We start from the raw sequence: 25,131 nt of genomic DNA, 5'->3' as shown, positions 1-25,131 counted from the left end.
ATAGAGCTGGTCATTATGGACGTGGCGATACCTAATGTGTGTTTTTTTCTTTTTTTTACTTTATTAATTTTAATACTTTATTAATTTTATTAAAAACACTAACTTTTTTTTTCTTTACTTTATTTCTGATGTTCACTTTTGGGGGTCTGATCCCCTCTGCAATGCATTACAATACATCTGTATTGTAATATAAGAGAAAGGATTTTAGCAGCTCTCACCTCTAGTCACCTGCATGAAGCACGGAAAAGGAGTGGCTTGAACCTAGCCACACTTGATAAGTCCAAGAACAAAAAGAAAGGTTGATTCCAGCTTCAGCATATAAAAAGTTTTCTTTATTCGGCTTGTAGTATACAATCCAACAAAATGTCACATGGAGAGACACAGAAAGATTGTGACGCGTTTCGGGCTATGGTATTGAGCCCTTCTTCAAGACAATACAAAGGTGTACTAAAAACAAATGCTTTATATACCACACAAATGGATTACTCCTCCTTCTCTGATTAATTGGAGACTGTGTCCCAGACCCAGGTGTTCCTGGATTAGGAGATCCTCCCAGGAACATGTGGGTGGGGACGCAGTGCTTCACAGACTTTCACATTCAAAAAACATATATATATTGGTGCACTACATATACTGCAAGGTTAAATCATGCTTTCTATTCAAACCCTTCGGTATGCAAGTGTCTAAAATGAACATCCAATATGTTTCCCTACTTAGAAGCTTGTCTAAAAGAGAAGTTGAGTTTATGTATGTGGAACATGTAATCACACCTATTTTTCACACGCTCCCCAAAATCCATAAACCAGGTTTCCCTCCCCCACTACGCCCAATTGTGGCAGGTATTGGCTCATACTCCGAAAATTTATCGGAGTGGGCAGATTCCCTGTTACAACCACTTGTGCCATTAATACCGGGGTATCTAAGAGACACTGGTACAGTTTTGGGTAATTTTCTCTCTTTTGACTGGCATAAAAACTTTATATGGGTGACAGCAGATATTTCCTCATTATATACAAACATTCCCCACCAATCCGCTATTGTTGCTTTAAAATGGTTTTTAGAACATTACAGTAACTATACTCTAGAACTGCAGGAATTTTTATGTTCGGTTATGGATTTTTTGATGAGACATAATTTTTTTATGTTCAACAAAAAATATTATTTACAGCAATCAGGAATCCCTATGGGAGCTAAATACTCACCGTCAATAGCGAATATATATATATGGCGTGGTGGGAGAATAGTTTCCTTTTTTCTGACAACAATCCCTATAGAGAAGATTTTAAATGGTACGGTCGTTACATCGACGATATGTTGTGGGTTTGGCAGGGGGACACAGAGAGAATAGTTGATTGTAAAGAATATTTGAACAATTGTACTACATCAATAAAACTCACCTTCTCCAGCGACCCAGAGAAAATTGTTTTTCTGGATCTATGTCTGGAGGGCGATAATGACACCAGCAGGGTGGTCACATACACCCATAGAAAGCCTACAGCTGGCAATACTATTCTCTCTGCCTCCTCCTGCCATCCACCACACGTCCTAAAAAATATCCCCAAGGGAGAAATGATAAGGGCTAAGAGGAATTGCTCTACCCAAGAGCTCTTTGAAAGAGAGGCTAAAAATATTGCAGCCAGATTAAAAGGGAGAGGCTATACCCAAACCAATATCAATAGAGGCATTAATTTTGCCAGATCAAGAAATAGAGAAACCCTTATTTTTCCAAAAAGAAATAAAAATAAGAACATAGACAATGAGAACAAAAATGTTAATGGGGACATAAATGACAGGGAGCGCAAAAATATAATGATAAAAGAAAACACCACTAAAAGAAAAACCTATCATCTTTACTACCAATTATAGTAGAGATTATTTTAAGATTTGCAAAATCATACGTAAACATCTCCGTGTTTTGAACTATAATGAAGAATGGAAAAATATAGCATCCACAGGGATAAGATGTGTAGCAAAAAGAGCCCCTACAGTGGGCCAAAAAATCAGCCCAAGTTTATTTAGGGAAAATTTTTCTAGAACAAACATCTGGCCTAAAATAAACGGGAATTATAAATGCGGCAGCAATAAATGTATTTGCTGTCGACACATGCTTATCTCAAAAGAGGTCACATCTATGGCCAATAATAAAAAACATATGCTAAAACAATATATAAACTGTAAAACAGACCAAGTAGTATGTTATAACATGTAAAATATGCAACCTACAATATGTGGGTTGTACCACCAATGAACTGAAGGTGCGTATAAGAAAACATTTGAGCGATGTCCCTCATTTCATGTCCCGCAATGTCTCAGCGGCAACAAGACATTTTGCCACTGTTCACAAGGGCGATATCTCTGCGTTTTCTGTACAGGGAGTGGAGGTGGTCTCCACACCTGTCAGAGGAGGCGATCGCAAACAGAAGCTTCTAAGTAGGGAAACATATTGGATGTTCATTTTAGACACTTGCATACCGAAGGGTTTGAATAGAAAGCATGATTTAACCTTGCAGTATATGTAGTGCACCAATATATATATATGTTTTTTGAATGTGAAAGTCCGTGAAGCACTGCGTCCCCACCCACATGTTCCTGGGAGGATCTCCTAATCCAGGAACACCTGGGTCTGGGACACAGTCTCCAATTAATCAGAGAAGGAGGAGTAATCCATTTGTGTGGTATATAAAGCATTTGTTTTTAGTACACCTTTGTATTGTCTTGAAGAAGGGCTCAATACCATAGCCCGAAACGCGTCACAATCTTTCTGTGTCTCTCCATGTGACATTTTGTTGGATTGTATACTACAAGCCGAATAAAGAAAACTTTTTATATGCTGAAGCTGGAATCAACCTTTTTTTGTTCTTGATCTGTATTGTAATGCATTGCCTGTAAGTGTATGACACTGAGTCATACACTAACAGGTTGCCTGGGAGACCCAGCCTGAGGCTAGATCTCCTCGGTTCCCGTAGAAGGCAGGTCCCGATGCCGTGCATACGCCCTGTGTCCTTAACTACCGGGACATCAAGGTGTACCTGTACGCCCTATGTCCCCAAGAGGTTAAATAGTACGATTTTGTATGTTGAATAATACAACTGGATATCAAAGACATTCAAACTAACTACAACACAAAATGGTCAACCACTAGAAGGAGCCTTAACAGAGCACACACAGTATATAGATTTGGGGAACTACAGTAGATCTTATAGTATAAGATATAAAAAAAAAAAAAATTAAAAAAAAAGATTTTTCCATTGTACTCACCAAAATTTGACTCTTCTCCAAGATCTTTTCCATAACGTACCATGCATTCTCCCAGAAGACCTTCTGGTTGAGGATATCCAGGATTTTTTACTTGCCCTCGAATTTTGGATACAGTGTTCAGCATAGATAGCTTGGCACGAGAGGCTGAACAAAGAAGAAATAAATAAGGAAATACATCAGCAAGATGTCTACATAGACTATATCAAATTGAATGATACAGAATATCGCACATCAAACAACCTTCCAAAACTCCTTGCTCAAAATCCAACAACAATCTTTAGGTCTTACTCATAAAATGACCTAAATTGCACCAGCAGGGTTGTCATAGAAAGATGACCCACTGGCACAGTTGAAAAATGTTTCAATTCTGACACTAAAGGTGAATAATATTATCCTTTCAATTTCTCCTAGAACAAAATAAAATTGATAATTATAAGGACTTTGAAATAAAGAAAAAAATATATATAATAATCTTACTGAGGTTCCAGTTGTCAGAAGCCAACAAAAATGTGCGCATTTCTGTGAGTTTACGCAACACTCCCCACTTTTCTGAAAAGTTTGCGTGGCCTCCTTTGGCACAGCAATTTTACTATATAGTTTAGGGCAGAAAATGTCATAAATTAAAGCTCATATTTGCTGAGATTTGACTCTGTTGGGGTAACAGAAGTAGCTAATTTATGAAAGAGGTTATCCGAGACCAAAAAAAAATGTCCTCCTTACGCCCATGCCGCTCACACTGAATTTACTTGCCTGGCTCCCCGCACCGCTCCTGGTCACCACACTGCCACGTCTCCGGGTTCGGGGGGAGCAGCCAATGGTAGGTGGTGATAGGGATGAGCCTCCCTAGTATTGCGGGTGATGCTAGGGAGGCTCATCCCCATCACCGCCTGCCATTGGCTGCTCCTCCCCTTCCCTCCGGATGTTTTCATCCGTGTATGGGGAGAAGCAGCAGTGGCGGGGAGCCAGGTTAATATGTTCAGTGTGAGGGGCACGGGCATATAGCGGCCATTTTTTCAGTTTCGGATACCCCTTTAACCCCTTAGGGACCAGGCCATTTTTTACAAATCTGACCAGTGTCACTTTATGTGGTGACAACTTTAAAACGCTTTGACTTATCCAGGCCATTCTGAGATTGTTTTTTCGTCACATATTGTACTTCATGACACCGGTAAAATGGAGTCAATTTTTTTTTTTTATTTATAAAAAAAAAATACCAAATTTACCCAAAATTTAGAAATTTTTGCAAATTTCCAAGTTTCAATTTCTCTACTTCTATAATATATAGTAAATACCTACAAAAATAGTTACTACTTTACATTCCCCATATGTCTACTTCATGTTTGGATCATTTTGGGAATTACATTAGATTTTTTGGGGATGTTACAAGGCTTCGAAGCAAATCTTGAAATTTTTCAAAAACCCACTTTTTAAAGGACCAGTTCAGCCAAACAAAACTTAATATTTATGGCTGATTCTGTAGTTTACAGAAACACCCCATATGTGGTCGTAAACTGCTGTACGGGCACACGGCAGGGTGCAGAAAGAAAGGAATTCCATACGGTTTTTGGAAGGCAGATTTTGCTGGACTGGTTTATTGACACCATGTCCCATTTGAAGCCCCCCTGATGCACCCCTAGAATAGAAACTCCAAAAAAGTGACACCATTTTAGAAACTATGGGATAGGGTGGCAGTTTTGTTGGTACTAGTTTAGGGTACATATCATTTTTGGTTGCTCTATATTACACTTTTTGTGAGGCAAGGTAACAAGAAATAGCTGTTTTGGCAACGTATTTATTTTATGTTGTTATTTACAACATTCATCTGACAGGTTAGATGATGTGGTATTTTTATAGAGCAGGTTGTCATGGACACAACAATACCAAATATGACTTTTTTGGTTGTTTCAGTTTTACATAAAGCTTTTTTATTTATGATTCTTTAGTGTCTCCACATTCTGAAAGCCATAGTTTTATTTACTTTTTGGGCGACTGTCTTGTGTAGGGGCTCATTTTGTTCAGGATGAGATGACTGTTTGATTGGCACTATTTTGGGGGTGCGTATGACTTTATGATCGCTTGCTATTACACTTTTTGTGATGTAAGGTGACAAAAAATGGCTTTTTTCTTTTTTTTTTTTACAGTTTTTATTATTTTGCGGTATTCACCTGAGGGGTTAGTTCATGTGATATGTTTATAGAGCCGGTCGATACGGACGCGGCGATACCTAATATGCCTCATACAGCTTCCTGCCTGTGAGATCCAGGGGGCTGGACCTCATAGGCTCATCACCGGAAGGCAGCGCCGATGCCTAAGGAAGGCATCGCGCTGCCTTCCCTGCTATGACACCACTGACCGCCCGCCGCAGCAACCCGTAAAAGCCGCAAACCGCAGGTCTGAATGTTTGCGGCGATTGCAGATATGGGGGGTGCCTGCTCAATGATTTTACCTTGTTCCGATCACCACCCACCGGTGATCGGAAATACACAGGACGTACAGGTGAGCCCTGTGTCCTTAAGAGGTTAAGAACTCTGTCCATCACACTCCAGAACAAACTACATTAAGACTGGTGCATGAAATGCCAGCCTTGATAAATTTCCCCAATGTTCTCAGGCTACTTAGGAATCTAGACAATAATAACATACAACAATTGTCATTTCTGAGACTGTTGCTCAAATGATTGGGGAAATTATCGAGAAAAAAATGTTTAGAAATGCTCCTTCCTGATAACAGGGTAAAAGGTACAGCTGATCACCAAATCTCCTAAACAAGAAAACAATTTCATTAGGTGAAAACATCGCTGATGGACAAATCTAACTCAACGTTTCTGGGCAGCAGATCTTCTGCCCAGAAACAGTGACTGTGTATGGGGATGAGTGAGCACTCCAGCTATCACTCATCCCCGATACTGCAGAGATGATTTCTGCATGTAAATGTAGCCTTCACCTCTTGTAATGAGCAGCGACAGTTTATTCCCAATAAATGCATGCTATGTTGGTCGATGTAAAGTTGCCTTTACACTTAATGGGGTCGATTTCTTATAGCCCAATGGCGTTCGCCAGGCTATGATAGGCGTGCCATATGTTGCATTTAATTTATGACAAGGCATATACCTCATAAATTAGGCGCAGCATCCAGCAGTCTGTGTGCCTCAACTGAAATCTACCCCAGGACAGATTAAGGGTGCATTCACACGACCATATCCATTTTTGCAGACCTCAAATTGCAAGTAGTGTGGTGCTGAACTTGAAATGACAAACCACAATAAGTGTGGTCTCACACTACAGTCAGGTCCATAAATATAGGGACATCGACACAATTCTAACATTTTTGGCTCTATACACCACCACAATGGATTTGAAATGAAACGAACAAGATGTGCTTTAACTGCAGACTGTCAGCTTTAATTTGAGGGTATTTACATCCAAATCAGGTGAACAGTGTAGGAATTACAACAGTTTGCATATGTGCCTCCCACTTGTTAAGGTACCAAAAGTAAATGGGACAGAATAATTATAAATCCAACTTTCACTTTTGAATACATGGTTGCAAATCCATTGCAGTCAATTACAGCCTGAAGTCTGGAACGCATAGACATCATTAGACGCTGGGTTTCATTCCTCGTGAAGCTCTGCCAGGCCTCTACTGCAACTGTCTTCAGTTCCTGCTTGTTCTTGGGGCATTTTCCCTTCAGTCTTGTCTTCAGCAAGTGAAATGCATGCTCAAATCGGATTCAGGTCAGGTGATTGACTTGGCCATTGCATAACATTCCACTTCTTTCGCTTAAAAAACTCTTTGGTTGCTTTTGCAGTATGCTTTGGGTCATTGTCCATCTGCACTGTGAAGCGCCGTCCAATGAGTTCTGAAGCATTTGGCTGAATATGAGCAGATAATATTGCCCGAAACACTTCATAATTCATCCTGCTGCTTTTGTCAGCAGTCACATCATCAATAAATACAAGAGAACCAGCTCCATTGGCAGCCATACATGCCCACGCCATGACACTACCACCATCATGCTTCACTGATGAGGTGGTATGCTTAGGATCATGAGCAGTTCCTTTCCTTCTCCATACTGTTCTCTTCCCATCACTCTGGTACAAGTTGATCTTTGTCTTATCTGTCCATAGGATGTTGTTCCAGAACTGTGACGTTTGGAAAACATTAATCTGGCCTTCCTGTTTTTGAGGCTCACCAATGGTTTACATCTTGTGGTGAACCCTCTGTATTCACTCTGGTGACGTCTTCTCTTTATTGTTGACTGACACACATACACCTACCTCCTGGAGAGTGTTCTTGATCTGGCCAACTGTTGTGAAGGGTGTTTTCTTCACCAGGGAAAGAATTCTTCAGTCATCCACAGTTATTTTTCCTAGTCTTCCGGGTATTTTGGTGTTGCTGAGCTCACCAATGCGTTCCTTCTTTTTAAGAATGTTCCAAACCGTTGTTTTGGCCATGCCTAATGTTTTTGCCATCTCTCTGATGGGTTTGTTTTGTTTTTCAGCCTAAAGATGGCTTGCTTCACTGATAGTGACAGCTCTTTGGATCTCATCTTGAGAGTTGACAGCAACAGATTCCAAATGCAAATAGCACACTTGAAATGAACTCTGGACCCTTTATCTGCTGATTGTAATTGGGATAATGAGGGAATAACACACCTGGCCATGGAACAGCCGAGAAGCCAATTGTCCCATTACTTTTGGTCCCTTAACAAGTGGGAGGCACATATGCAAACTGTTGTCCTACACCGTTCACCTGATTTGGATGTAAATACCCTCAAATTAAAGCTGACAGTCTGTAATTAAAGCACATCTTGTTCGTTTCATTTCAAAATGATTGTAGTGGTATATAGAGCCCAAAAAAATTGAATTGTGTAGATGTCCCAATATTTATGGACCTGACTGTATATGGGAAATTTATCAAGACCGACATTTTCAACAATGGTCTTGATATCCCCTGAGCCACAGGAAATCTATGCAAGCTCATAGCTGGTGCGGATATCAGTCATCATTTAAAGGGAACCTGTCACCTCAAAAATGCATCTACACCCACCAGCAGTACCTCATGGTAGCCCGCAGCCTGTTAATAATCATGTTTCATCCTGTTGTCCGATGCTGCGCAAGTTCAAAAAACAGTTTTATTCTCCATCAGCGCTATAGTGCCGGCCAGTTTGAAGTCAAGGGGGCAGAGGCCTCCTTGCTTCAAGTCAAGGTAACCACGCCCCCTAACAGTTCCCTCTTACCTGAGAGTGACAGCCTGCAGTGCGGCCGCGATTCTCCAAGTCTCGCGCATGCGCATTGCGCCGCTGAAACCCAGCTAACAGCGGCAGCAGGAGATTGGATAGCGCATTAATACAGAGCGCACCGCGCATGCGCCCTGGATCCACTGGTCAGCGACCACGCGGTATCCTGGCATCAGCCTCAGCAAACACAAAATGCGTGAGAATATGGCGCACCATCGGCGATGAGAGGAGTAAATAATTAGCAGTGGGGCGGTGCTGGGCTCCTAGAGAATGGGCGCGGCTGGGCACCAACGGCCAGAGGGACAGCCCCTTCAGCACATTACTGAGGTAATTAGCATATTAATAAAAAGTGATTTTTCAACAAAAAGACAAGACAGATGGCAGTAATAATGGTATATTTTAAAACAAATTGAGGAGACTGGGTGTCTGGTCTTTAAAAAATAGGTACCGGGTGGCTATGGAGAGTGGGTGCCATCTTTAAAGACCCGACCAGCACCATACATGACGGTATGGGTGGCTGAGCCTTGGAGACCGTTTGTATGAAGATCACTGTTGCGGCATTGGTTGCCTCTAGTTCATAATTAATACACTTATTTTTTCTTGCTTGTCCTATCTCTCCTTTTCTCCTACTTTCCTTCCATATCTTATATGCTTCTATCTTTGTTATTCAGATATAGAAGGCATACAAGCTACTTGTGAGCCTTGGAGGGCCATCCTCTCTTAGGCACTAAATGTTGTGTTGAGACAAGCTTGGTCGCAAAGAAGAAGGTCATCCTCAACTGTCCCATAGTCGGACATGACTGCTTATAATAGCCCAGGCTGGTCATTAACATCCGGGTCACTAGTCAAGTCTCTGTTTTTTTCTTTTCACTTAGTTCGGGTGGAGGTGTTTGGGTACAGGGTTAGACCGTTGTTTAAAATACTTTATCCCCGATTACAACTTTCCCCCCACCACTAATTAGACGTTGCTTGTATTAGCATCGACCATTTTGGGGTTTGGAGTTCCTGGGGGCCGAGATTTGATATAGTCTTGGACCGACCCCAGTATATCAAAGGATTCCAGATTTCTGTATAGTCTGGTTAGAGTGTTACCTTATTGTCACGATCAGTGTGTGTGTGGGGGGGGGCTCAACACTGAACACAGGAGGGAAGGGGAACAGTTACTGGGCCTGGAAACTATGGAAGAAACAGGTCACCTCCTAGACAACCCTAATCTGGGCCCTGACTACTTATCAATATGAATAGACCTTGAAGGTAGGAATATTCATAAGCAGGATACCTAGGCCCCGATTTCCTTATAAGGCCCTGGAATAAGTATAGGACCAGAGACAACCCATTCCTCCCCAGATGGACGAATGGAAGTGTGGCGAAACCAACCTCGCCACTAGGTGCTGGAGAAGCTTGGTTGCCAGCCTCTTGCCCCATCAGCCCATGCTAAACTTAAACCCCATGGCGATTTGACTGTGTTTGTGGCATCTGAGCGCTGTTTGGATATATTGAGCGCTCAGATCCAAGCCATCTGGGGAGATGTTAAATGTCTATATTTACTGTAATGGTTGGGACATTGTATATTTGAATAGTGATGTCTGTCCTATTGTCCCCACGTGTGTATTGGCAATTTCCCTTTGTCCTGAGAGATAATTGAATTACTCCTCGGTTGTCTCCAGGACAGAAGACATTGTTTAAAAACTATGTATTCTCCTGCCTGTGATAATTACATCAACCCATTGTGTAAGGTAATTGTATCACAGGCAGGAGGGGAGGATTTTGTATGGGAATGTTTAAACTGTAAAGCTGTAAAGGATTGGCTGCTAGGTCATGTCCTCAGTTCCCAACCAGGTCCACGGGGGTGGTAACCTTGTTGGAAAATGTGTATAAGTCAATGCTTGTGTGTTCAATAAAGAGTTCCTGTTTTACATTAAACATAGAGCCTCGTCTCATGTGTATGGGGATTGCTATAGCCAGGGGAGTATATGGCGTATAACTCCTAGCTCTTGTAAGAGCTGTTCCTGCTCTCTGGATTTAGGAGAGGTTCACTCACTGGAGCCTTGTCGTAGGTCCAGGGTGGGTAGGAGACGGTGAGACCTCAACCAAGCTTCGGAGGTTCATGGGGTCTGCAGCGCTTACGGGGTCAAGTGGAGTGCTTGGAGTCCTCGGGAAGCACTAGGAGCATCATTCGACAGAGGTACCCGGTTGGGGTGCCAGGAGATCCGTTACATCTTACCTCCCTCCCTCCCTAGGGATTGGGTTCTGTTGACCCTTTGGCCCATCCCTAAGCTCCACACCTGTACTGGCACATAACTTTGAAACTGACTGCTAGGCACAGGGAGAACACTGCACCCAGGACATAGATCGCTGATATATTTCTCACTACTTTCAGTGTGAAGGGACTGAACTCCACTAATAAGAGGCGTCAACTTGCACTTATCTTACGCAAGCTGAAGTCCCAAATAATCTTCTTGCAAGAGACCCATTTCAAGCAAGGGAGAATACCGAAGTTACCCTTACACCCATTTAGACAATGGTTCCATAGCTGCCATCCTTCCTCCGCGTCCAAAGGGGTTACCATTGGATTCCACCACACAGTACATTTTGTACCCCATCAGCAGTTGGCAGATGCAGGGGGCAGATTGCTACTTCTAAAAGGGGAAATAGCTTCTAAGAAAATGACTGTTGCCAATCTATATGCCCCCCAACGCTTCCGCAGTGATCTGGCTTCTAAAAGCTCTGGACACCTTGAAAGTGTTTGCAGAAGGTGCAATTGTGATAGGAACGAATCTTAATCTGGTTCTTAACCCACATACCGACTCCTCGTCGGGCAAGTCCCACATCTCACAGAGTCATATGTGTAAACTTCACAAGAAAGTACAAGAACTGAACCTCATTGATATTTGGCGACATCTCAATCCTACCACTAAAGATTACACGTTCTATTCTAACCCTCATGCATCCTTTCAGCGTCTTGATCATATTTTAATCTCTACTTCTCTCCTACAGTTCTGCAGCATGTCTAAGATAAGATCTATTACAATCTTGGACCATGCCCCCTGTGTGGCATCTCTCACCCTGACCTCCCTGCCTCGCAGAAATTGGAGACTAAATAAATCACTGCTACATAACCTTCGGCAGTGCGAGCAGATCAAAGATTCTCTATCTTCCTACTTCTACCTCAATGCCTCATCTGATTGTAAGTACCAGATTGTATGGGAGGCCCACAAGACATTTGTGAGGTGGACTTTTATTGCACTAGGCACTAAAGTGAAGAGGGATCAACAAAAAGCTTTTGACTCCATATTAGCACAAAATGCAGCCATAGAAAGAATACACAAGAAATCCGCTAGCACTACTGCACAGGCAGATTTGGCGAATCTTAGGCTGGAGTTACAGAATCTCCTATCACAGAGAGCCGCAAAACATCTGCTCTACTTCCAACACAAAATGTATGCCCATGGGAACAAGGGAACTAAGATGATGACCTCACTGTTGAAAAAAGTTACAGTCATCCTATATTGCCAAGATTACGGGAAAGGATGGTACCCTGCATCTCGACACACCTTCAATTGCTAAATCCTTCCAAGAGTTTTACTCTTCCCTATACAACCTTAATAAGGGAGTAGAGAAGGAAGAAACCTTTTACAGAATAGACCAAACAACACAGTTCTTAAAATCCCTTAACCTGCCTTCTCTCTCTCATCAGAGATGGGAGCTCATTTGATTAGACAAGCTACCCAGGAAGGAGATGCGAGCAGTAATCCACAGCTTTGCTTCGGGAAAAAGTCCAGGTCCAGACAGGTTTCCATTGATTTACTACAAAAAGTTATACTCCATCTCACGGAGGTCTGCAACAGACTAATGATAGGAAAACCTTTCCCCAGGCAATTGCAAGAATCGTGTCATACGTATACCTAAGGAAGGAAAAGACCCATTGTGCTATGGCAGTTACAGACCCATCTAACTTCTGAATATTGACTTGACCATCAGATTGGGTTCTGTCCTGCCACTGCTCATAGGGTGTGAGCAATCAGGATTTGTGAGAGGTAGAGAGGGTCGGGATAACACTCATTGTACATTTCACTCCATTTATAAGGCACACCATAGGAAACTTCCCTTAGTGCTTTTGAGTATCGATGCTGAAAAAGCATTCAACATGGTCAACTGGGCATTTATGAGGATGGCACTTCCTCACTTCAACATCCCTGACATATTTATTCAAGCGATTTTTTTTGCTGTATGGACAACCGCATGCCAGGCTGCAGATAAATGGGACAATGTCCTCGGTCTTTGAGATCTCAAATGAAACAAGGCAGGGATGCCCCCATCCCTCAATATTTTGGTGGCAGAAACACTGATACAATCAATTCCCCAGAAACCCTTCATTACGGGCATCCAATATGGTGAGAGGGACCTTAAGTGCACAGCATTTGCTGATGATCTGCTATTTCTTGTCACCAATCTGGAGACAGGGCTACTGACTTTGAACAACATACTTAAAACTTTTAGCACACTCTTTGACTTTAAAGTTAACCCCTCAAAGTCGGAATTGTTAAATATTACACTTTCTAAGCAGGAACCTACACGTTTGTGTACCTTTTCCACTATCGAAGGGACCCCTGACGTACCTGGGAAAAAAAATCTCCAGTGACTTGCGAGAGCTTTACACTGTTAATTATGCTCCCCTATTGGAAAGTTTGAAAGAACTACCACGAAAATATGACATCCTTTTCCTATCCTGGATGGGACGCAAGAATGTACTGAAGGCTTACGTTTTCCCCAAGCTCATGTATACACTCTAGATGGTCCCAATTGATTTACCCTCTAGATTTTTTTTGCAGATATAAAACAGGCATTCTTGGGTTATTTGTGGAAGAGGAAGAGAGACCGAATTCCCTATAATGTATTGGTTGGGCGCAGAGAAGAGGGAGGATTGGGGGTACCAGATGTCTGTATGTATTATCAAGTTATACAATTAAACAGATGGCTAGAATTGGTGGATCCAAAGAGACAGACTGATGTAGCCAGATTAGCAGAACATGTTACAGGCCCCTCCTTCCTCCAACGCCTCTGGCTTCCAAACTGGCACCTTACAGACTCTGAGGACTGTGACCCCCTGTTGAGGGGACTGTGGGAGACATGGTCCAGAGCATGTAGCACACTTATTCTGGAGCCTTCCCCGCTAATGCCAGCCAGGCTACTTCCAGACCTTATGGAAACCCCAGCAGGGACCTACCCAGAACTATGGAACTTTTTTTGCCTCTACTACTTTAGGGGAATTCTTTCAGGAACTAAAGTTTCCACCTCTTGAAGCTCTCCCTGCCTCTCTCAGACAATCTTCTTCCTTCATTCTATACCAGTCTCACTTTCAAACTGGTCTGCCGCAGTGCCTTGAGGAAATATGAACTACGAAAGACATTAACCTCCTTTGAAAACCTTACTGCCTCTCCGATTCTGAAACACAAGAAAGTCTCTGCTCTATATTCGCTGCTGGGAGGTCAGGGGTGAAATATTAAACCTCCTTTCCTGGTGGAGTGAGAGAAAGAACTGGGCTTGGTGCTGTCAGACAAGGAGTGTTGGCATCATCACACGGCTTTTCACCTTACATTCGCATCCAGGAAGGTCATTAGAAACGACTCTCTAGATGGTATAGACCTCCCGAATTGCTGTATAGGAGAGGTTTATTTTACTCGGCACATTGTTGGAGATGCAGAGGTGATGTGGGTACTTTATCACATATTTGGTGGCATTGCCCTGTTATACGCCCCTTTTGGGACGGAGTACAGGATGCGTTACGGAAACTTACATGCCCGGACTTTCAGGTCTCAGTAGATATGATAGCCCTGGCAAGACCTAATAAGCTATATAAACCTTCCAAGAAGGATATTATTACACATTAATTAGCAGTCACAAGATGAATTCCTTTAATCACCTTGTGCTGGCTGGATGTGAGCCCCCCTTCTGTGCAGGAATGGGCTAGGAAAGTTGATCAGATTTGAAAATTCGAGGAAATGTCCAGTTGGATCAGTAGAACACATGACCGATCTCTCTTTCTCCCCCCCCCCCCCAATGTTCTTAACAATGCTACTTTTCTTTCTTTCATTTACTGTTCACATGGAACTTGATTTCGCATGGAAATGCGCTTATCAACACTCGATATTTAGCCATTGTGGAATGCTACATAACGTTTTATGGAGCTGACTGATTGCGATGTGGAAATTTATGTGTTGGCACTCTTGGTTGCCTTACTGTATTTCTGCAAATAAAAAGAATATATATATATATATATATATATATATATATATATATATATATATATATATAAATATATATATATATATATATATATATATATATATAATATGAAGAAAATCCGCAGCACTCCTTGAAGTATAGAAAAATGTAGTTTTATTCACACATGTCAAAATCAGACAACGTTTTGGTTCTCTCCCAGAACCTTTTTCAAGTCAGGTGCTTCTGACTTGAAAAAGGTTCTGGGAGAGAACCGAAACGTTGTCTGATTTTGACATGTGTGAATAAAACTACATTTTTCTATACTTCAAGGAGTGCTGCGGATTTTCTTCATTATTTCAAAGTCCTGAATCCAGGGACCACCGCTGGCAGCGCACAGCTACGGCTGAGTTAACAAGGAGTGCTGCCTGAATTTTTTCTTTATATTATATATATATATATATATATATATATATATATATAATCAACAACCTGATTTTACCTTTTGTGTTACCAAAGGGACCAGATGGCATATACCCCCGTATCCTAAGAGAATTGAATAAGGTCATAGCCAGACCCTTATTTCTGATATTTAAGGACTCTATACTGACACTGAGTGTTCCAAACTAAGCTGTAGAAACCAGTGTCAGGCAGCTGCTGCCAAAGCCAATAAGATAATGGGTTGCATCAAAAGGGGCATAGATGCCTGTGATGAGAACATAGTTCTGCCACTTTACAAATCACTTGTTAGACCACACATGGAGTAAAGTAATGGTAACTGGAATAGGTGGACTACGGTACCCTGAAAGATTATCAAAATTACGGTTATTCACTTTAGAAAAAAGATGACTAAATGGAGATCTAATTACTATGTATAAATATATCAGGGAGCAGTACAGAGATCTCTCCCATTATCTATTCATCCCCAGGACTGTGACTGATGAGGGGACGCCCTCTGCGTCTGGAGGAAAGAAGGTTTGTACACAAACATAGAAAAGGATTCTTTACGGTAAGAGCCTCTGCCTGAGGAGGTGGTGATGGTGAGCTCACTAAAAGAGTTCAGGAGGGGCCTGGATGTATTTCTGGAGTGTAATAATATTACAGGCTATAGCTATTAGAGAGGGGTTGTTGATCCAGGGAGTTATTCTGACTGCCTGATTGGAGTCGAGAAGGAATTTTTTATTCCCCTAAAGTGGGGAAAATTGGATTCTACCTCAGTGTTTTTTTGCCTTCCTCTGGATCAACTTGCAGGATAACAGGCCAAACTGGATGGACAGATGTCTTTTTTCAGCCTTATAAACTATCTTACTAATTGTTGGCTAGTTTGCTATGTAATGTATGATTTAGGTTTGTTCATGAATTGTAAAGCGCTGCGGAACATGTTGGCACTTAAAAATAAAGATTACCGATTTGTGATTTGGTTTCCAGAGGTGACTGTCTTACATGTAATGTGATGGGTCTTCTGAGCACTGAACTTGGAAACTAAATAGATTCCAATAAAACTAAATACTTTAACCCAAAACAGTATCTATATTGGAGTGGGTTGCCACGAGGATACATATATACATATAAATCTATATATAATGTTTTCATTCTACTCATGGTAACAAGGTACTGGTAGTTTAGGATAATAGAAGATTTGTAAAATAAAAAATTTACTAAATCAAAAAACACAAGACAACACTTTTGCTCCTAATAAATGAATATCTGTTCAAGAAAATAACTGTTTACAAAATCAGTCACAACACAAATATTAGACGAGATCATGAAAACACTACACAACGTACCAGGGTTTGGTTGAAGATATTCAGTGGTCTTAGCCAGGACTTCAGACACTGCTTTACTGGTAACATCTACCTTCTGCAAGAACACAACAAATTTACTGCATAACCAACAGAAAATAGATGTGCAAAGCAATTTAAATTACCGGTAAGTTAGAAATATGTCAATGGGAATTTTTATTTATTTATATATGTCAGAATGAATTGTCTATGTAGAAGATAAATTAAAAAAATGCAATACACAGAATGCAGCAGATTCAAGGCACAGAAACTGGACTGAACACTGACCCGTTACTGACAAAGGGCCAAGTCACATGTGCGATTTTACTGATGGACCATCAGTCTGTACAGAAAAGTTTCAGTATTAACCACTTAGATCTGATTTTTGTGCAAAAATTGCTCACTCAATGGAGAAGGTGCAAAAAAACAAAAGCACACCGATTAGTTTTACAACGCTTAAAAGAGAAAACTTATTCAGTTTTGCTTTAGCTTTCTCTTTTGATGCCTGATCCAAAAGGCTCTAAATCTACTTTCACACTCGCGTTTTGGCTTTCCGTTTGTGAGATCTGTTCAGTGCTCTCACAAGCACTCCAAAACTGATCAGTTTGCATTCTGAATGGAAAAGGATCCGCTCAGAATGCATCAGATTGCCTCCGTTCCGTCACCATTCTGCTTTGGAGACGGACACCAAAACGCTGCTTGCAGCGTTTTGGTGTCCGTCTGATGAAACTAAGCCAAACGGATACGTCCTGGCACACAATGTAAGTCAATGGGGACCGATCCGTTTTCACTGACACAATCTGGCACAATAGAAAACAGATCAGTCGTCCATTGACTTTTAATGGTGTTCAAGAAGGATCCGTCTTGGCTTATGTACTATGTATGTTAAAGATAATACAAACGGATCCGTTCTGAACGGATGCAGACGGTTGTATTATCTGAACGGATCTGTCCAAAACGTGAGTGTGAAAGTAGCTTTATTCAAACATATGGCAAAAAGTAACACTATGATAGTGGATGTTGACAGTAAAAGGGTTAGGGCTACTTTCACAGTAGTCCGGTAATCGAGATCCATCATAGGGGCTCAATACTGGAAAAAAACGCTTCAGTTTTGTCCCCATTCATTGTCAATGGGAACAAAACTGAACTGGACAGAACGGAATGCTCCAAAATGCATGTGCTCTCCAGAGGTAGCCTGACTGCCATTAGGTACCGAGATGAGATCCTCAGACCCCTTGTGAGACCATATGCTGGTGTGGTTGGCCCTGGGTTCCTCCTAATGCAAGACAATGCTAGACCTCATGTGGCTGGAGTGTGTCAGCAGTTCCTGCAAGACGAAGGCATTGATGCTATGGACTAGCCTGCCCGTTCCCCAGACCTGAATCCAATTGAGCACATCTGGGACATCACGTCTCGCTCTATCCACCAACGTCACGTTGCACCACAGACTGTCCAGGAGTTGGCAGATGCTTTAGTCCAGGTCTGGGAGGAGATCCCTCAGTAGACCGTCCGCCACCTCATCAGGAGCATGCACAGGCGTTGTAGGGAGGTCATACAGGCACGTGGAGGCCACACACACTACTGAGCCTCATTTTGACTTGTTTTAAGGACATTACATCAAAGTTGGATCAGCCTGTAGTGTGTTTTTCCACTTTATGAGGGTGACTCCAAATCCAGACCTCCATGGGTTAAAAAATTTGATTTCCATTTTTTTTTTTTTGTGTGAATTTGTTGTCAGCACATTCAACTATGTAAAGAACAAAGTATTTCAGAAGAATATTTAATTAATTCAGTTCTAGGATGTGTTATTTTTGTGTTCCCTTTATTTTTTTGAGCAGCGTATATTGTTTCCCGATTCGGTCTCTGTAGAGGAGGACTGCTGCAATTCATAACAGGAACAAAGATCACCGCCTGTTGACGGTACAAAGGTACAGTCACCATCACTGCTCCATGTAAGTATGCCCAGAAATTATCCGACAAACAAGCAAATGCCATTGACTGCATCTTTTATGGTGGCATAAAAAACATTGTCATTAGCATATCTGCATGAAGTGATGCTCAAAGCAACGGATGCATTTTTTATTTTTCTGTTTTTCACATGGATCACCAAAATGGAAAGTTAAAAGGAGAACTGTCATATTTTCATTAAAAAATAATCTATTTTAGCATATGTTACTGCTACAGCAGCATTATGCATAAAGCCATCTTTAGTTTCTTCACTTCCCACTGTTTTCCTTGAGTTTTTCCCCTTAGTTACGGCTGTTTTGAATCCTACATTATGAGGATCTTCTAAAGATGGCTCTTCTGCCAGTTCTCTGAGGCCAAAACTGCATTCCCTCAGGTCACATACAAACTTGCTGTAGCCAGCAGCTCCCTGCCAGCCAATCAGATTGGATTACTGAGAGACACGCCTCCTCACTCTGAAGCCTAATGCAGGGCATGCAGTGTGAAGGACCGCCCCTCTGTCTTCCTAGCCGGAGACAGATGAGCCATAGCAACGGTCTTTTAAGGGACAGGGGACATTAATGAAAGCTGTTATTATAAGGTAATTACAGATCTTTCGACAATCATTGACAGACTAACTCAGGTACACATGCCCAGCTCTAATAAACTAGCAAATAAAAAAAAAAAATATGACAGTTATCCTTCCAGTCTGCATTCACGCATGCCTTGTGAACACAGACAGTCTGATACTGTGCAGGAACAGACTGCAGACATTCACGCACCGCCGGATCCCCATTGAGTTTAACTGGATCCAACCACGTTCTACCATATATGCTGCAAGAAATATTTTTTGCCCAGCTAAAAGTCAGCATATATGCCGATATAGTTGAAATCCTCCGCTGAAACTGACTGCTGGAGCTCACAACACATATGTGAACGCAGTGTAAAAAGTCATGTGAACTCGGCCTCAGACTGCGAAAAGTGTAAGGCCCCTGGTAAAAGATCATGTGACGACCATGTGATGACCGTAATGACGTCACCACAGGTCCTTTTCCTGCACACAGGTAAGATGAAGACAGAAGAGATGCCGGGCTGCACGATCAAGTGGATTAAGGAGAGTTAAAATTATTTTTTTTAACCCCTCCAGCGCTATTTTATTATGCATTCTGTATTCAGAATGCTATTTTCCCTAATAACCATGTTATAAAGGGAAAATAATACAATCTACAGAACACCGATGCCAAGCCCTTACTTCTGTGAAGAAGTTCGGGTTTGGGTACCAAACATGCCGATTTTTCTCACGCGCGTGCAAAACGCATTACAATGTTTAGCACTCGCGCGGAAAAATCGCGCATGTTTCACCTTTTCCCGCAACGCCCGTGTGAAAGAGGCCTAAGACCTGCTAAATTGCTCCCACAAGACTGTTGGGTTTTAAATATGTGTATGCAGAAAAGTCCTGTGCTTGAATGGGTTGTCTGCAAAAACCGTGCCCCCTCTATCCACTGGGGATATATTACAGCCCATTAACTTCAACGGAGCTGCAGCCCCAGACACAACCAAATTCTTTATCAAAACCTCAAACCACTTAAAAAAAAAAAATCCTATGGCACCTAAATCTAACTTTTTGAGCTAATATAATTTTCTTGGTTGCATCGGCAACCATTTTAGTAAACATCTTGGAACCTGCAGCTAAATGTCACTTGTTATCCTGCTGGTTCACTGTGTTAATGGAGACCCATTATCTGCTGTTGGGCACACGACATGTGTTGATGCCATGATAGCACAGTGATGGTGATTCCATAGAAATTAAAGGGATTGCTGAGAGTCTCAAAAGATCCAGCACTGCTGGATTTTTTGGGTGATCCCATTCATTTCCATGGGATCACGGCTACTCTGCTATCCTGGCCAGGACATATCGTGCGACCAGGGTCGTCATAATCTTATTAAAGGGACAAAGGAGTAAAATGTCAGTTGCAACATGATGTGGCAATTTTATTAATCAGATATTTTTATTGGGTTTTCAAAACAAATAATGCAACCAGATTAAACTGTACCAATCCATATTCTGTCTGTAAGGCTACTTTCACACTTGCGTTTTTGCCTGATCAGCAAAAACGCTTCCGTTACTGATAATACAACCATCTGCATGTTATGAACGGATCCATGCATTATCTTTAAACATAGCAATGACGAATCCATCATGACCACCACTGAAAGTCAATGGGGAACGGACCCGTTTTCTCCGTATGTAATAGCTATACAGTAGGCATCGAGTGCGTTATCAAATTAACCTAGTCGGGTCCTTGGAAGCCCATAGGTTTATCAGTAGCTAAAATATGCCTTAATGTCCATTGTCTGGAGTCCGGTTCAGCAGCTAAGTCCCATCCCTGCAAATGCTGCAATTGTGAAGCCAGAAAAAAAATAAAATAAAAAAAAAGTCCATGGATGGGGCAGGGATACCAATCCCTTCGCTTTAGCCAGTTGCAATTTTTCCAATTGAACTCTAGGGGTGATTTTTTTCCAAAGAAGGTCCCGAAAGAGGCCATCCATCTGCCGGAATAAGTACAGTTGTGTTCAAAATAGCAGTGTGTTTAAAAAAGTGAATAAAGCTCAGAATCCTTCTAATTGCTTTTATTTACATACACACAAATTCATTGGGAACACTACACATTCTATTCCAAATCAAAACATGAAGAAAAATATATCAAATATGTGCTGTTCCTCTAAAAAAATAAATAAAAAAATTTAAAAGTAATTATTAGACTGTTCAAAAAAATTGCAGTGTTTGAATTCTTTCTAAACTCAAACATTCACTATATAACTGAAAAATGTTTGAAGATTTTGCTTTCCTTTGTATCATTAACTAATATTTAGTTGTATAACCACTGTTTCTGAGAACTGCTGTACATCTGTGTTGCATAGAGTCAACCAACTTCTGGCACCTGTGAACAGGTATTCCAGCCCAGGATGATTGGACTACATTCCACAGTCCTTCTCTATTTCTTGGTTTTGCCTCAGAAACTGCATTTTTGATGTCACCCCACAGGTTTTCTGTTGGATTAAGATCCGGGGATTGGGCTGAGCACTCCATAACGTCAATCTTGTTGGTCTGGAACCAAGATGTTGCACGTTTACTGGTGTGTTTGGGGTCGTTGTCTTGTTGGAACACCCATTTCAAGGGCATTTCCTCTTCAGCATAAGGCAGCATGATCTCTTCAAGTAATCTGATGTAATCAAACTGATCCATGATCCCTGGTATGCGATAAATAGGCCCAACATTGTAGTATGAGAAACATCCCCATATCATGATGCTTGCGCCAACATGCTTCACTGTCTTCACAGTGTACTGTGGCTTGAATTCAGTGTTTCGGGGTCGTCTGACAAACTGTCTCCAGCCACTAGACCCAAAAAGAACAATCTTACTTTCATCAGTCCACAAAATGTCTTGTTAGGCCAGTCAATGTGCTCTTTGGCAAATTGTCACCTCTTCAGCACATGTCTTTTTTTTTCAACAGTAGGACTTTGTGGGGGCTTCTTGCAGATAGCTTGGCTTCACATCTTCTAATTGTAACAGTACTCACAGGAAACTTTAGACCTTCTTTGATCTTCCTGGAGCTGATTGTTGGCCGAGTCCTTGCCATTTTGGCTATTCTTCTATCCATTTGAATGGTAGTTTTTCGCTTTCTTCCACGTCTTTCAGATTTTGGTTGCCATTTTAAAGCATTTGCAATCATTTTAGCTGAGCAGCCTATCATTTTCTGCACTTTGTTTTCCCCTCTCCAATCAACTTTTTAATCAAGGTACGCTGTTCTTCTGAACAATGTCTGGAACTACCCATTTTCCTCTAGTGATGTCTGACTGTTATTATTTTGAACACAACTGTATGTAGGAAACCACAGGGGGCACTGTGCAAAATATACAATAACTAAGGCATCAAAATCATTTTAATGAGATTTGCACTTCCTATTACTGACAAGGGTAACTTGACCCATGTCTCTATTTTAGCCTTCATCCTATCAAACACAGGTAGAAGGTTTACTTTAGCATAATTCTGAATATTCAGGGTGACCCAAATATTAGAATTTGTCCACTAAAGGAATCTATTAACTGCCTGAATAAAGTACGTTAAGAACATTTTATTAAATACTGATTAAAAATTGGTTCTCCACCAAATTCAACAATCAGGCTGGTGGTGAGAGTTGGAGTCTAGAAAATTATATATATGCCAGTCACTAAAGGAATCACCATCTTAACCGGGAGCTGTACATTATCTGTTGGTAGCAATGGCAGCAGCGCAGATTTTGTCCAGTTAAGGGCTCAGGCACACGACCGTATGGCTTTTTCAGTGTTTTGCGGTCGGTTTTTTACAGATCCGTTGTTCCGTTTTTTGTTTCCTTTGCGTTTCCTTTCTTTTTTTTTTACGTTCCGTTTTTCCGTATGCCATATACAGTACACAGTAATTACATAGAGAAAATTGGGCTGGGCATAACATTTTCAATAGATGGTTCCGCAAAAACGGAACGGATACGGAAGACATACGGATGCATTTCCGTATGCGTTCCGTTTTTTTTGAAGACCCATTGACTTGAATGGAGCCAAGCACCGTGATTTGCGGACAAGAATAGGACATTTTCTATCTTTTCACGATACGGAAATACTGAAACGGAATGCACACGGAGACACTTCAGTTTTTTTTTGCTGAATCATTGAAATGAATGGTTCAGTAGATGTACCACATACGGAGCTCAAAAAAAGGCCAGTAATACTGAACGCAAAATACTGTTGTGTGCATGAGCCCTAATAGCGAGGCCTGAAACAGCCCACAGATAATACATTTGCCACGTCAATGGGGCTAAGAGGCGGAAAGCTCTTAAAAAATTTGTGGCATCTTGTCTTATCCATGCACAAATAAATGAAAAATAGGCCAGCTACGGGTTGGGTTAGGTTTCAGCTATAAGGTATGCCAGTTTTCTTGTGTTAATTATATTACATAAATAGAACTTACCCTGCTAAACTCCATCCATTCTCTCAAAAAGTTGCAATATGTTTGAGCTAAATGACATTTGCCCAAATATTTGCATTTTTGTATGGTAGAAAACTGGTGTACAGTAGAGATGAGCGAATTTCATATTTTGAAAGTCATTCACGCTTAGTTTACTGGTAAAAGGTGAATTGCATTATGGATTCCATTACCAGACCATAACGCAATTCTATGAAGGAATGCATAACTAAATGCCTTTAGAGGCAGCTATTCATTCCGTCATAGAATTGTGTCATGGTCCGTGGTAACGGAATCCATAACGCAATTCACCTTTTACCAGTAAACTAAGTGTGAACGACTTTCATAACTGGAAATTCGCTCACCTCTAGTGCACAGCTATAGTACATGTGCCCCATCCATGTATGGATCCGAAGTAACAGATATAATAAATTCTAATACAGTGGTCCCTCAAGATACAATATTAATTGGTTCCAGGACAACCATTGTATGTTGAATCCATTGTAACTTGAGTAATCTGTTCCAAAGCCGTAAAATGTCATCCAGGATAAGAGAAAATTAAGATATAAGAAAAATAAGCAGATAACTAAGGCAGATAGACAAGTTCTTACATATAACAGTCAGGAACAACTGCTAACTAGCAACTAATACAGCTATTTTACCAGAGAAGTGGCCTGGATTGGTTGGATCTGGGTCTGAGGCATTGCATGTCGAGTCTAGTTTCAACTTACGATGGGTCAGAAAAGACCATTGTATGTTGAAAATATTGTATTCTGAGGCCATTGTATCTTGAGGGATCACTGTACCTACCTGGCTTGAATTGTGCAAAGGATTTCTGTTTAGGTGCAGATAGAGATTTAAATCCACACAAGGTCTTCATGACAACCCTTCACATGACGGCAGCAGAGCAGTATGTTGTCAGCAGAATGTCTCAGAACTACACATGTGCATTCTACACTTGTGTATGTCTTGTGTACAGACACAGCCCAGACATATGCCATAAAGTATTTTTTTTATGGATACCAGTTAACACATGACACTGTATGGAGACATTCAGCATGTGTACGCTAGGAGCATTTCCTAGTGTACATGTCGAGTATGAACACCGTGTGAACATTAGGGCTCATGCTCTGGCCGTTGCTTAGCCGTTCCGTGTTTTGTGGACCGCAATTTGCATCACCCGTGTGGCTGCCGCAGTCGGATCCAGACCCATTCAAGTTGATCGGTCCGCACTGCAAAAAAAATAGAACATGTTCTATTTTTTGCGGTGTAGAGGCACGGACCGAAAACCACAGACACACTCCGTAGTGCTTCCATGCCGCACCGCTGCTTCCAGATTGCGGATCCATTTAAGTGAATGTTTGTAGGCTGCAATACAGGCACGGCCGGTGTGCATGAGACCTAACCCTAGGTCTCAGGCCTGTAATGTAAAGCAGTTACATCCCATATTTATTATTAGTGTGCCAAGACAAAAAATTTAAGGTTACTTTCACACTCGCGTTTTGGCTTTTGCGAGATCCGTTCAGGGCTCTCAAAAGCGGTCCAAAAAGGATCAGTTTTGCCCTTAATGCATTCTGAATGGAGAAGGATCCGCTCAGAATGCATCAGTTTGCCTCAGTTCAGTCACCATTCCGCTCTGGAAGCGGACTCCAAAACGCTGCCTGCAGCGTTTTGCTGTCCTCCTGACG

The 25,131-nt window shown here is 41.5% G+C and overlaps 1 protein-coding gene and 1 long non-coding RNA gene across 2 annotated transcripts in view; both read right to left on the bottom strand.

Moving 5' to 3' along the window:
• The window catches only part of SH3GL1 (SH3 domain containing GRB2 like 1, endophilin A2), a 143,090-nt gene that overhangs the window by 79,513 nt on the left and 38,446 nt on the right, over positions 1 to 25,131 (bottom strand). The window contains 2 exon segments of the mRNA XM_040417737.1: positions 3,259 to 3,402; positions 16,507 to 16,579. Coding sequence (XP_040273671.1) covers positions 3,259 to 3,402; positions 16,507 to 16,579 — 217 coding nt within the window.
• Positions 17,463 to 24,242, bottom strand: LOC120989551. The gene is made up of 3 exons (XR_005776277.1): positions 24,089 to 24,242; positions 21,328 to 21,329; positions 17,463 to 17,475 (listed from the first exon to the last, which is right to left on the bottom strand). It is a non-coding gene; the product is annotated as an uncharacterized LOC120989551 (long non-coding RNA).

The sequence above is a fragment of the Bufo bufo genome, chromosome 2 (genome assembly GCF_905171765.1).
Source record: "Bufo bufo chromosome 2, aBufBuf1.1, whole genome shotgun sequence".
NCBI classification, from domain to species: Eukaryota; Metazoa; Chordata; class Amphibia; order Anura; family Bufonidae; genus Bufo; species Bufo bufo.
This window is presented reverse-complemented; position numbering and strand designations above follow the sequence as displayed.